This window comes from Euprymna scolopes, chromosome 44 (genome assembly GCF_053919585.1).
Source record: "Euprymna scolopes isolate OS-2025 chromosome 44, ASM5391958v1, whole genome shotgun sequence".
NCBI classification, from domain to species: domain Eukaryota; kingdom Metazoa; phylum Mollusca; class Cephalopoda; order Sepiida; family Sepiolidae; genus Euprymna; species Euprymna scolopes.
In genome coordinates this window covers 33,180,008-33,193,885 of record NC_136525.1, presented here as the reverse complement: position 1 = coordinate 33,193,885, position 13,878 = coordinate 33,180,008, and the positions used below count along the sequence as shown (strand labels likewise).

The 13,878-nt window shown below is 28.7% G+C and overlaps 1 protein-coding gene across 1 annotated transcript in view; it reads right to left on the bottom strand.

Moving 5' to 3' along the window:
• Positions 1 to 3,384: 3,384 nt before the first annotated feature.
• LOC145268776 (gamma-aminobutyric acid receptor-associated protein-like 2) overlaps positions 3,385 to 13,878 on the bottom strand; it is a 67,869-nt gene continuing 57,375 nt past the window's right edge. The window contains exon 4 of the mRNA XM_080124384.1: positions 3,385 to 8,454. Within this exon, the coding sequence (XP_079980510.1) occupies positions 8,364 to 8,454 (91 nt within the window). The 3' untranslated portion in view covers positions 3,385 to 8,363. The remainder of the gene's footprint in view (positions 8,455 to 13,878) is intronic.

Here is a 13,878-nt window from a genome sequence, read left to right as displayed (position 1 = left end):
ACAAAATCACACCCCTTTACTGTTGAGGTCCCCAAACCCCAGAAAAGCTTTCTACGCTAATAGTTTCTCCCCTTGATCAGCTAGACTTTGGAATTCCCTTCCTGTTACCTACTTCCCTGACTGTACTGATATGCAGAAGTTTAAATGTAATGTAAGCCAACATCTTGTTAATTTTTCCAAGGCATGGCCTCAAATAGTAGCTCATTACGTCCAAGTGGCGATGTGCCGTGTCGGAGGTGAACGTGAGTGAAAAACAAAAATTCCAAGAACCATGCATCAAATGTGGTGAAAGGAAAAGAATATCTTTACACGTAAAATAAGGCTGTCAGTATTTAACGACGTGGACAAACAGAACTGTGCACATCTTTTCTATTTATATTTTAAAGGCACCGTGTGTGCGTTCCTTATGAACTTCCAAACAGCTGGGTCGATTTTTTTAAATTTCACACAATTGTAGTTGCAAAATAAAGCAAATTAATTTTTTTTCTTCTTAACAATATGAACCAATGCTAAAGAAAAGGAAATGGCTATTCAGAATAAAATATCAATATTTTAAGACAACAGCCATTTACATCTGAAGTCGAAAATACAGCTGACTTAACTTTATATATAAAAAAGTGAAAAAGAAAACTCTTGTGAATAATCCAAATGTTCAACAAAAATTAAATTTGTAAATGGTGGAGATTATACACAAGTAAATGTTTAGAAAAAAAGAGAGAAATAGCTCACACTGCGATTTGAGGCTCACAAAATCTTACCCATACTGCCTTCACCATTGTAGCCTTACTGAGTTCACATTCACCACCTTTGTTGATGTATATTTATTAACGGAAGATCTTAAACAATTTACTAAAATTATTTGCATTTTTTCTATATGCATTATGATCAATCTATAAATTCTGTGCATCTTTATGTTTTTGTCGATAGGAAAACTGTTGAATAGAAAAGAATTTATCCAATGATGATATACGTGTGCTCTCACATGTCGTGATCGTCTTGCACGTTTCTCCAGCCTATGGATGTCTACAAATCCAATCAAAACTTCAATAAAGAGTCCTAAGACCAAGAAAAATCCAAAGTCCAATTTATAACCAAACTAGCAAGCTGCCCGGCGTTGCCGGATTGTAAAATATATTTCAGTTCATGCAAATTTCAGATTTATTTGTTATAGAGCCAATTCTCTATTGATTATTATATTGTACCCAATATGGTAGTGATTTTAAAATTTAAGACAAATGACTTGAGTGTGATCAGCTAGAATTGTAATCAAAACTCTTCAGCATTATTCGTTATGCATATGAACTTAACTCAGATGATATCCACAAAAATAACATTAAATGTATATTTGCACATTATGTTGAACTACGCCCACCAAATTTTATTAAAAAATTTTTTTGACCCCTTAGCAGCTCCTGTTTTGGCTAAAAATCAAATTGATTTTGTTCAACAGGTCCAAATACCCCATATATCCAGTTTCAAGTATGTAGACCAAAAATTAACAAAGTAGTTTCATAGAGATCATTCAAAGATAGAAATTTACTTTAAATACAGTTCCAAATGCCATGCAATTATGCACAATCTAAAAAAATATGCACAAAAAGAACTGCACTTTTGAGATTATTGTACCATATTTGTCCAAAATCTTCTGTGTCTGTCTATTTAGCAGTTTTGCATGGTACTGAACTCAAATTTAAATATGTTAAGGCCTTGGGGACTTTTGGGGCTAAATGGAGAGGGTGCAAATGATGAACTTAGTGATTTCTTTTTTTTGCATGTGTAGAACTCTAATTTACATATGTTAAGGCCTAAAACTGCATTGTTTGTTCATTTTCACCAGATTTGGCATCCCCTGGGGACATTTGGGGCTAAATAGGGAGGGAACAATGCTGAACTTAGTCATTTTTTTTTATAACTCATTGATTGTGCACTCACAGCGACCATGCACGCTTCATGTTACGTACAAGCATGTATTCAAGAAGAGAAATCCCATTTTTAGTGAGGAGTGAAAAAGAACTCACTTTTGAGAAACCACCTGCTCTATCCAGGATATTAAGCACTTTGGGTTATGGTTCTCTAGGATATTTAGCACTTCTGCACTACTAAAACCAATTTTCTAATCCCTTTATTGTTTAAGTGATCAGCAAAAAGAAAAAAAAACAAAAACAAAAAACGCCTGCAGAGCACTACTAAAAGCACTAAACATAATTATGGATGACTTCAGAGTACTATAAAACTGTCTCCCTTTCCCTTCTTTGTAGTTATAAACATGAAATTAAATTCACACAAATTATTTTTCAACTTTATTTCAACATAAAAAGTTTACTAGAAATGACATGTTAAAATTTCAGGCGGTGACATCATGACCAGTAAATTCAGTTTCGGTATAATTTTTAGTTTACAAATAGAATCTGTCTACTTAGATGAATGACAGACATGCAGCATTGAATCTTTGCTTGACCAGACCAAAAAAGTTCTATTATAGAGTCTCTTGGTTGACAGCCCCAAAGAAACCAAATTTGTCAGAGAGACACACTCATCCAAACTGCCTCACTAGCTCCCAGCAGAACCAACCGATTGCTCCCCAATGTTCAAATCCCACACATTCCAGGAAGGCAGGACTGGTTATAACAGTCCCTCTCTCTCTCTCTATTCTCTTGGGATCTCTTCACCCTTGGCTGGTTCTGGCCCTTTGTTAGTGTTCTAAACTGTCTCCATACGTGCAAATAACCTTGGATATTATTTTTTCTAAGAAAAACAATCACAGCAGGACATTCACTGAGGGAATTATTTTCTAAAGAGAAAAATCTCTTTGTTGATCAAAGATATTTTCAGTTCTCTGCACTCTTCTTCTTCCATTATTTTTGCAACGTCCGCAATGCACAGCACTTTTACATTCTTATGATTCAGTAATGCTCTATTAAAAAAAAAAAAAAATAACAAAACTTTATCTTTTCAATTTATAATCTTTTTATTAGATTTTTTTTTTAATAACAAAAAAGAAAATAAAAATAAAAAAATGCAATAAAATAAAATTTTTTAAATTCTGTTTAATCAGCAGTAATAAAATCACCAAATTTCATTCTTCCGACATAAAATGCCGCAAATATATTTTCAAATTTAAAAAAGTTCTGGAGGAGTTTTATTTATTTATTTTTTTTGTGTGATTAACACACAGCAATGCTATTTTAATGCTCGTCCAGAATTCTCCCTACATTAAAAAACAAAAATAAAGAAGAATCTGTATGATGTATGTATCCGTGACAAAAAAAAAAAAAAAAAAAAATATTCCAAAATCCATGATGAAGTAGTTTTATTTTTAAAGAAAATCAAATGTTATGGCTAACCGAGGAGTGCCAGTTTTCCATTGAAATTTTTGAAAAAAAAAAAAAAAAAAAAAAAAAAAAAAAAAAGGTAAATAATTCAAAATGATCCAAACATTTGCAAGATTTTTTGTTTTCATTAACGCTTAATATTTTTTTTTTTGATAAAAATAAAACTACTTGATCAAGGGGGGAATTCTGGACAAACACTTTCTACATGGCTCCGTTTCTGCTGTGCATACACCAGTCATAAATTCTTGTAGCATTTTGATAACTTGATTTTATTTACACATGGAGGGTTTCCTCTTTGTTACTGTGGTTAAAAAAAAAAAAAGTTCACTTTTTTGTTACACTAAATCAATTTTGTTTGTAAGATCTCTTAATATAAAGAACAAACTAAAACTTGAAAAATACTCAAACCCCTATGAAGTTAGTAGTTTTTAAATTTGTGTTAAGTTCGGAAAAATATCTAAAAGTTAGAAAGAGAGGGGGGGGTCATCTGGCTATTAATATCCTTTAATGTTTTTAAAAATTAAATAATTTCTAATGCAAAGGGAAGTAACTGAATTTTTTTTAAGTGATGTGCATGTCAAGAGAGAGGAATGGGCTGGGTGAAGAAAAATGGGGCAGAGAGAGTAAATTTCTCATTTTAAAATATTTTGATGAAATCTGTCGTATCAACAAAAATCCAAATGGTGTCCAAGATGATCACATAATTATTTTTTGAAGGAGGGTGGGGGGGAGGTGCTGAAAGGACAATAAAAAATTTTTCTGAAATTTATCAAAATGCAAATAATTACTTCTTTGAAATTTTCTCATTTTTACACAAATTGTTTTAATGATACTGTGATTATTTTGTACTTTCGCGACATTACGTAATTTCACAAATTTGAGAATTAGGTTCATGAAACACCCAATTGTCAATAGTAAACTCATCTTTTTAGCACAACTATAAAAAACCTTCCATTCTTCTAAAACAGAATTTCCATGAATAGAGTTTCTTTCCAAGATTTTCACATCTGTGGAACACTACCATAGGACTACTTCCCTGAGAGCTACATGTTCTTTTTAAATCTGACATCAAACACTGATCACAAAACATCCTCATATATAATAAAATTTTATTAATTCCATTATTTTTTTTTATCTTTTCATAATATTCGTCAGAAATCAATCCATCTCGATGACTCGTTAGAAGATCAACACGAAAGGAAATTGATTCATATTTTATAGGAAAGAAGCTAGTTTTTCATACTTGTGAATCTGTGACCCTCCGCCCCCACTCCTCTTGCCAGCTGCCAATGCGAGAGACGACAACATGGCCAGAAGAGAAGATGAAAAAGAAGACCGCAAATGTTGAGGTCGGCATTTATTGTCGAGTGGTTTTATCACAAAGCAATTATGTGTAGTTTTGTGTTTGTTTTTTTTTTTTGTTTTTTTTTTGCAAAATTTAGATTACCGCTAGGTTAAGGATTTCTTTATCTTTCCAATATGACTGACTTCGAGTTAAATGATCATCTCTGCCACCATTTTCATTTTTGCATGTAGATGAGCCTGCTTTTATCAAAATAAAACTTTGAAATAAGGAATGTTAAACATCTATGGTTCTTAATGTATTTATTGCAGAGTATTTTTTTTTTTTAAGCTGTTTCACAACATTTCAGCCAACTACTTTTTCTGGCCTTTGTCAGACGGAAACCATGATAGGATAGGAGCTCCGAATCTCCTAACTGCATCCTCAGTTCCTATCCCATCGCGGTTACCACCTGACAAAGGCCAGAGGAATTGTTGACCGAAATGTCGTAAAACAACAACTTAAAAAGGATAATAGTCCGCAATAAATAATACTCATCTCAATAATGAATTCCAATATATATCTATGGTTCTGTAGAGAAATTAATTCTACTGTTTATTATCAACTATGTTTTAATTTTTTATTTACAAGTTCTCAACTGTTAACTATTCTGGACTTATTTTATGACAATTGGTGTACCTGTGCGAATAATTGGACAATTAAAAAATAAATAAAAATAAAGCCTTATTTTCATGCTTGTGTGACCATACTGAACCCGACCAGATTCTTTTTTTCTTGCCGATGACAAAAGTCGATGCAACACAAGTCATAATAATTTGGTACAAAATCATAATTAAACATCTTGCATAGTTTTTTATATTTCCAGGATATAATTTGGATATTTACAATAGAAATTTCCTATGGAAATAGCTAGGAAATTCTCTTCAAATTCATTAACTCTATAAGTGTACAACCACACATGGTCACCATTTTAACTATTACAATTATTCATATTTATCATATATAATTTAATGGATCGATTTCTACCAGTATTTTGTTTAATTTTCTATTTTTGAGCAATTATAGAGATTACATGTTCGTCAATTTTTCTTGTTCTAATGTAACATTTAACACTACTTGCTTTTCGAATTGAATAAATGCTTTAAAACACTAAAAACTTATCCAAGTAGAAGAGTAACTTACCTTGCCTTTGGTAACATTTATTAGTTGTATACTTGTTTTTGACCATTTTTTCTTTCTATTGGCTATTTTTTACTATAGACTTTAAGCTAAAGTGTTGAAAAAATAAATGTACAAGTAACTGTTACTTAAGGCGAGCTAAGTTACTCTTCTACCTACCTTCAGTGTTTTAACTTATTTTAAAGCATTTAAGTTTGAAATGCCAAGAGCTTAAGTTAAACCCACAACAAAGATGCCAACTGTTACTTTTGGAATCTCAAGGATAACAGAAAACTCCAAAATAAAATAAAATACTGATAGAAATCCACCCAATAATGGTTACTGCTAGTGTCCAGACTTTGACTAATATCAAAGATGGTCAATATGGAAATAAAAATTTAGCAAGTACATAAAATTAATTACATATTTCATTAATGTTATGCGTTGTCATGCATTATCTCCCTTTAAGTCATTTAAAATTGACACCATTGTAACAATTTTCATAATTGGAATAATAAAAAAAAATTTCAAATTCCATTGAAAGCCATGTACTAGACAGGATGCTTAGTGGTGCATATGAATGGCAGAGATATAGTCAGCCAAAGAAGTGGGAGGGGGAGAGTATAAGAAATTGAAATTATCTCCAATTTTGAGTTAGGCCACCCAGAAAATGTTTTGTTTGGAATAAAATAAGTGCTTTATTAAAATTAATGTTCCCAAGAGATCACTTATAGCCATTATCTTTAGTGGACATCTGGCCGGTCCTTCTGAATGGCCAAGATAAAAACCAAATGTCTGGAATTTCCGGTCGAAGGTGCATATACATTCCAGGAGATGGAAAAGGGAAGAAATGATCCTCTGGGCGCAAGACGGTTGGGTCTGTGTGCCTCACTAAGCAAGATACATGTTTTTATATAATAGCAGATGATTATTGAGCAGTGTCCTTTTTTAATCGTCTTTTTTCTTTATGGTTGTAATTAATGAAGCAAGGACCCAAGAGTCGTATTTTTTTAAGTCAATCTTAACATTTTGATCATTAGGAGTTAAATTTTTATTTGCTATGTTTTGTTTTTTAGGATTTTATTATTTTAGTTTATAGTTTGGGCAAAAGAAAAAAAAAAAAAGTAATTTATTCTGTTATTTATTTATGTAGATTAATTTGTTGGTTTTTAATTATTGAAAATGCTTAATATATGGAATTTAAATGCTATTTTGTTAATGTAAAAATTTAGCAAGAAATCTATAATGAATACATAAAATCAATTTTATATTATTTCACTCATGTGTTATCTCCCTTATATTATTTAAATTATTTTAAATTGTTGCAAAAAAACAAAAATGAATAAACAATTTTTTTTTTCATACGTACTATATACTTGTTTATTTTTTAATGTAAATTCCTTCAAGAATTTTTTAATTGTCTTGTGCTGTTATTTTTGTATATTATTTTAGTATTGGAGGTTAGAATATGTTGGATCTCCGCTGACTGCTATGTTTATAGTTTAATTGCGTTAGTGACTCATAAATGGTATACAAGAAATCTAAAAGACATTCGTTAAATGAATAAATGACTTTAGATAACCTGACACTTTACATAAAATCTATCAGATATTAGTGCAATTTAAATTCATATATTGTTGAAGAAAACAAACATGTTAATTCTTCTTGACATTTACACCCCCACCCTTCCACTTATTTAGTCATAAAATTGCAAAACATCACTTCGATATAAAAAGTAAACTATTTTTTTATTCATTAAGAAAAAATTTAGTTTTAAACTCAGTTTAAAGGAAAACAATTTCTTTGAAATATTTAGGATTAGAGATATACTAGAGTTGCATTTCTCAATTGGTGTTCCACGAGAACTTTATTTCATATTCATAATATTACTAAACACACATAATATTATTATAGTAATATAGATACCCTTATATCTAATCTATTATATTATTAAAATATAATAAACATTGAGGATACATCTATTGATGTCTGTACAAACACACTAGTTAGAGAGAAAATGGAAGAAAGAGATAATCAGCAGTAAATACAAATGATAGTCAATAACGAACACTACCGTTATGTGTAAGTAGAAAATTTTCAAATCAACCACTCTTCCTTATTTGAGGCGGATGACGTAAGAAAAAAATTGTCTCTTAAAACACACGTAATTCAGAGTTGCACTTATATTCATTATTATCAAAATTTTAACATGGTTTTCGACTGATGACGTCAGCAATTGGTAAATTGAAGTCGGTTTTTTTTATACGTCTTGTGCTGTATGATCATGACCTCTCAGGTCGTAATTCGGCCAGCCCGTTCCCTTTCACATGGAATAATTTTTGTATCCTCTCTCTTGGAGAATTCAACAAATCACAGATTGAGCAGTTGTTAGGATAGTAGATGCAGAGCCCTGGAACATTCACGATTAATAAAAACAGGAAGAAAACTTCAATAAAGAAATCCATTTTCCAGAAATAACCTGAGACTGAGAGCAGTTTTGCAATGAATGGTCCAAGGCCATGCACGATTCAAATTTCTTTAAAGTCAACGGATAATGAGGTTGCTGGTCGTCAGTGTCCGAATGTATTTTCTCCACTGTAAGCCACGTAAAGAAAGCCGTCTTCATCTTTGTGTTCTGCATAAACTTCACCCATACTTGCACTGAAAAAAAGAAAAATATAAAATAATCGAGGGAAGTTGAGTCATGACATATATGAATCCAAACAGTTCAATGACAAACTCTATGGTTGATTAAATAAAATTCAAGTTAAGGTTACTATGTCAGCTAACATACTTCCTAAATTCCATTGTGTCTGCTACCGGAAGTGGTGACAAGGCAAATCAGTTCCTTCACTTTTATTGTTCTCCAGTATTTCTATTGTGAGGCGATTTATTGAAATAATTTTAAAAAAGGACATTATTGAAAATATACAATAAAAATTATATGGATAAAAATAACACAAATAATAAAAAATAAAAAAAATAGGAACTACTTCCTCTAAAGATGGTTGCGATGGTGATGATGTTGCTCCTAGGATGTAATGTAGGATTTTATAATAATGACTAAATGTGTCTAAAATGGCGTTATAAAGTTACATAAGACCATGGCTAATAGTCTAGACATAATAAACTTGTATGTGGCATCTGTTGTAGCAAACCTATGGTACTTTGGTCTAGAGGGGAATTTCTGCAATCAAAATATTATATAGGATATATGTTTATGAAAGTAAAAAAAATAAAATCATTGCAATCAAAACATAGCATTGTACTAAATGTGTTTGAAGTTTCATTACTGTTTTCGTGGCTGGTATTGCTTCATAAACTAAATAGTTCAATAATTGAAAAGATTTTTAAACATGTTTTCAATAATTCAAAAAAAAAAAAAAAACCCAAAAGTATTTTCAATAAATCTTTAAAAAAAATAAAGAAAAACTAATTTCAATAATTCTTAATTAAAATAAGACTGAAAAACTTTTCAATGGTTATTAAATAAAAAAAATTTGGAAAAACGTAATTAAAAAAAAAAAGGAGTATATGCACAGGGGAGATATAATATAGGCGTGAGAGAAAAAGCAAAGGAACTGATTTGCCTTGTCACAGCTTATATCAGAAGTTAGGAAGTATGTTAGCTGACTATTACCCAAGTCAAACATCTGTAAAAAGTGATGTGAATAATCTGAATCCAAAAGGCTGTAGAAAGTAAACTTTTGATGAACTAATATTTTTTTTTCAACATTTCAATTTGTTTGATCTATGATATTGAGTATCCTTTTATCGTGATACAATCTAATAAAAAATATTTATCGTGATACAATCTAATAAAAAATATTTATCGTGATACAATCTAATAAAAAATATTTATCGTGATACAATCTAATAAAAAATATTTATCGTGATACAATCTAATAAAAAATATTTATCGTGATACAATCTAATAAAAAATATTTATCGTGATACAATCTAATATATAAAATATTTATCGTGATACAATCTAATATATAAAATATTTATCGTGATACAATCTAATATATAAAATATTTATCGTGATACAATCTAATATATAAAATATTTATCGTGATACAATCTATTATATAAAATATTTATCGTGATACAATCTATTATATAAAATATTTATCGTGATACAATCTATTATATAAAATATTTATCGTGATACAATCTATTATATAAAATATTTATCGTGATACAATCTATTATATAAAATATTTATCGTGATACAATCTATTATATAAAATATTTATCGTGATACAATCTATTATATAAAATATTTATCGTGATACAATCTATTATATAAAATATTTATCGTGATACAATCTAATATATAAAATATTTATCGTGATACAATCTAATATATAAAATATTTATCGTGATACAATCTAATATATAAAATATTTATCGTGATACAATCTAATATATAAAATATTTATCGTGATACAATCAAATATATAAAATATTTATCGTGATACCATCAAATATATAAAATATTTATCGTGATACAATCTAATATATAAAATATTTATCGTGATACAATCTAATATATAAAATATTTATCGTGGTACAATCTAATATATAAAATATTTATCGTGATACAATCTAATATATAAAATATTTATCGTGATACAATCTAATATATAAAATATTTATCGTGATACAATCTAATATATAAAATATTTATCGTGATACAATCTAATATATAAAATATTTATCGTGATACAATCTAATATATAAAATATTTATCGTGATACAATCTAATAAAAAATATTTATTGTGATACAATCTAATAAAAAATATTTATTGTGATACAATCTAATATAAAATATTTATCGTGATACAATCTAATATAAAATATTTATTGTGATACAATCTAATAAAAAATATTTATCGTGATACAATCTAATAAAAAATATTTATCGTGATACAATCTAATAAAAATATTTATCGTGATACAATCTAATATAAAATATTTATCGTGATACAATCTAATATAAAATATTTATTGTGATACAATCTAATAAAAAATATTTATTGTGATACAATCTAATATAAAATATTTATCGTGATACAATCTAATAAAAAATATTTATCGTGATACAATCTAATAAAAAATATTTATCGTGATACAATCTAATAAAAAATATTTATCGTGATACAATCTAATAAAAAATATTTATCGTGATACAATCTAATATAAAATATTTATCGTGATACAATCTAATAAAAAATATTTATCGTGATACAATCTAATAATATTTATCGTGATACAATCTAATATATAAAATATTTATCGTGATACAATCTAATATATAAAATATTTATCGTGATACAATCTAATATATAAAATATTTATCGTGATACAATCTAATATATAAAATATTTATCGTGATACAATCTAATATATAAAATATTTATCGTAATACAATCTAATAAAAAATATTTATCGTGATACAATCTAATAAAAAATATTTATCGTGATACAATCTAATATATAAAATATTTATCGTAATACAATCTAATAAATAAAATATTTATCGTAATACAATCTAATAAATAAAATATTTATCGTAATACAATCTAATAAATAAAATATTTATCGTAATACAATCTAATATAAAATATTTATTGTGATACAATCTAATAAAAAATATTTATTGTGATACAATCTAATATAAAATATTTATCGTGATACAATCTAATAAAAATATTTATTGTGATACAATCTAATATAAAATATTTATCGTGATACGATCTAATAAAAAATATTTATTGTGATACAATCTAATATATAAAATATTTATAGCATTCAATTATGTATATTAGTGTTAAGGTAATTAATCAGAATCGGAAGTGTATTTTTACATTTACATATATTACATAAATTTTTGCATATATCACATGGGTTTTTTGAGTAATCCAAATAATAAAATAAAAAGAAACAACTGTATAGCTAAATATTAGGTTATAGAAGAATTAGAATCGGTAATCGTATAAAAAAAAAAAAATACTGGAATCATCCCATCACTGATATATATTTCATTAAATAAAATAGATATTTTTTTTGTGTATTAATTCTATTTTCAATCCTTTCCAACTTCTGAATAACAGTCTTAACTTCTGGCAGGAACTGGCTGATGTAATAACCATATTTATTATAAGTTTGAGTACTTTGAATTATCCTAAGTCTGAGTACGATGAATCCTGAAGGATTGGAAAGTACTTAATCTTAATATGGTGATTACATCAGCCAGTTCCTGTCAGAAGTGAAGACTTATTCGGAAGTTGAAAAGGATTGAAAATAGAATTAATAGACAAAAAACGTCTATTTTATGTAATGAAATATGCCATAGAGAAAAAATGCTGCCTTAATATACATATATAAACACACACACGCACACGTGTGTGTGTGTGTGTGTGTGTGTGACACAAGAATCATTCCAAAAGTAAAGCCTCCTATTTTTTTAACGCAAAAAACTTAAACAAAAAGACAGGAATGATAACATTAAAATGAGCAAACTTTTTGTGCTCCAAAATTTGTTTTTCTACATGGTCACCACCATTTTCAATACATTTTTGCTACATGGTCACCACCATTTTCAATGCACTTTTGCTACATGCTCACCACCATTTTCAATGCACTTTTGCTACATGGTCACCACCATTTTCAATGCACTTTTGCTACATGGTCACAACCATTTTCAATGCACTTTTGCTACATGGTCACCACCATTTTCAATGCACATTTGCTACATGGTCACCACCATTTTCAATGCACTTTTGCTACATGGTCACCACCATTTTCAATGCATTTTTGCTACATGGTCACCACCATTTTCAATGCACTTTTGCTACATGGTCACCACCATTTTCAATGCACTTTTGCTAGAAATTCAATGACGCATCCGTTTCTGATGCATGTCCATGACAGAGGCTGATTTCTTAGAATCTCACACTGTTAATACTTGCAACAGAGAGATAAAACTTTCAGGTCATGAATGCATAAGTTCAGTCATCATAACAATGCAATGATGAATCTGCTTTGACCCATTCATGAGTAGGGGCAGAGTCTGTGATACTGAATATGGTAAACAGTGTGCCACATATTCAGGTTAGGTGGGGAGAGATTGGACCCCATGAGAACACATGGGAAGAAGTTTGGCTCGCATAGAATGGTTGGATTGATGGGATCAACAAGTTGGAATTTTCTAATGTTTGCTATTTATAAAAAAAGTAGAGGAAAAACAAAATCAAAATGTTTTGAAATTTTTAAAATTTATTCTAAAAATCAGTTGAACTTTAAAAAGCATGACTTAGTTGATGTTGACAAATATTTAAAAAACAAAAAAGCACAGCAGTAATTATCACAAGCATGAAACACTAGTGTCTTTTGGTATAATTATTATTGATATTTATTGAATATATATATATATATATATATATATATATATATATATATATATATTATAGATGATTATTAGTATTATTGTTCTCTATGTTTGTAAACAAAGAAACATTTTCCTGATGATGATTCTATTATGGGTTGAAAATAAGAATTTAAATAATTTATTTAAAAACATCTGCATTTTGACTAGTTTGTAACCCATTATATATATATATATATATATATATATATATATATATATATATATATATATATACACACACACACATTATTTATATATGTGAGAGGGAGTTGAGTGTTGAGTTTTTCCTATCTTAAGTTTTGCTTTGTATTAGATATATTTCTTTTGCTAGTTTCATATAATTTTTATTTACATAGACAAATATTACATAGTCACTTCACTGGACATGCTGTTTCAGACAAGTGGTTAGTCAGGACCACAAGTCTTCATCAGTCGATGTTATAAAGTTTGTGTTTCACTGAAAAAGTCTGGCCCTCAAATGGGAGAATTGAAGAAATATTTAAAAAAAATGAAAACGTTAACATTAAGAGGAAGGGGTGGGAGTTAAGTGACATTTTAGACTCCAAACATTGAAAGCGACAGCAAAAAGAGACGGCAAAACTTGAGAAAAAGAAAAGAAAAAGTGTGGGGGGGGGTCAGTGTGGTTATA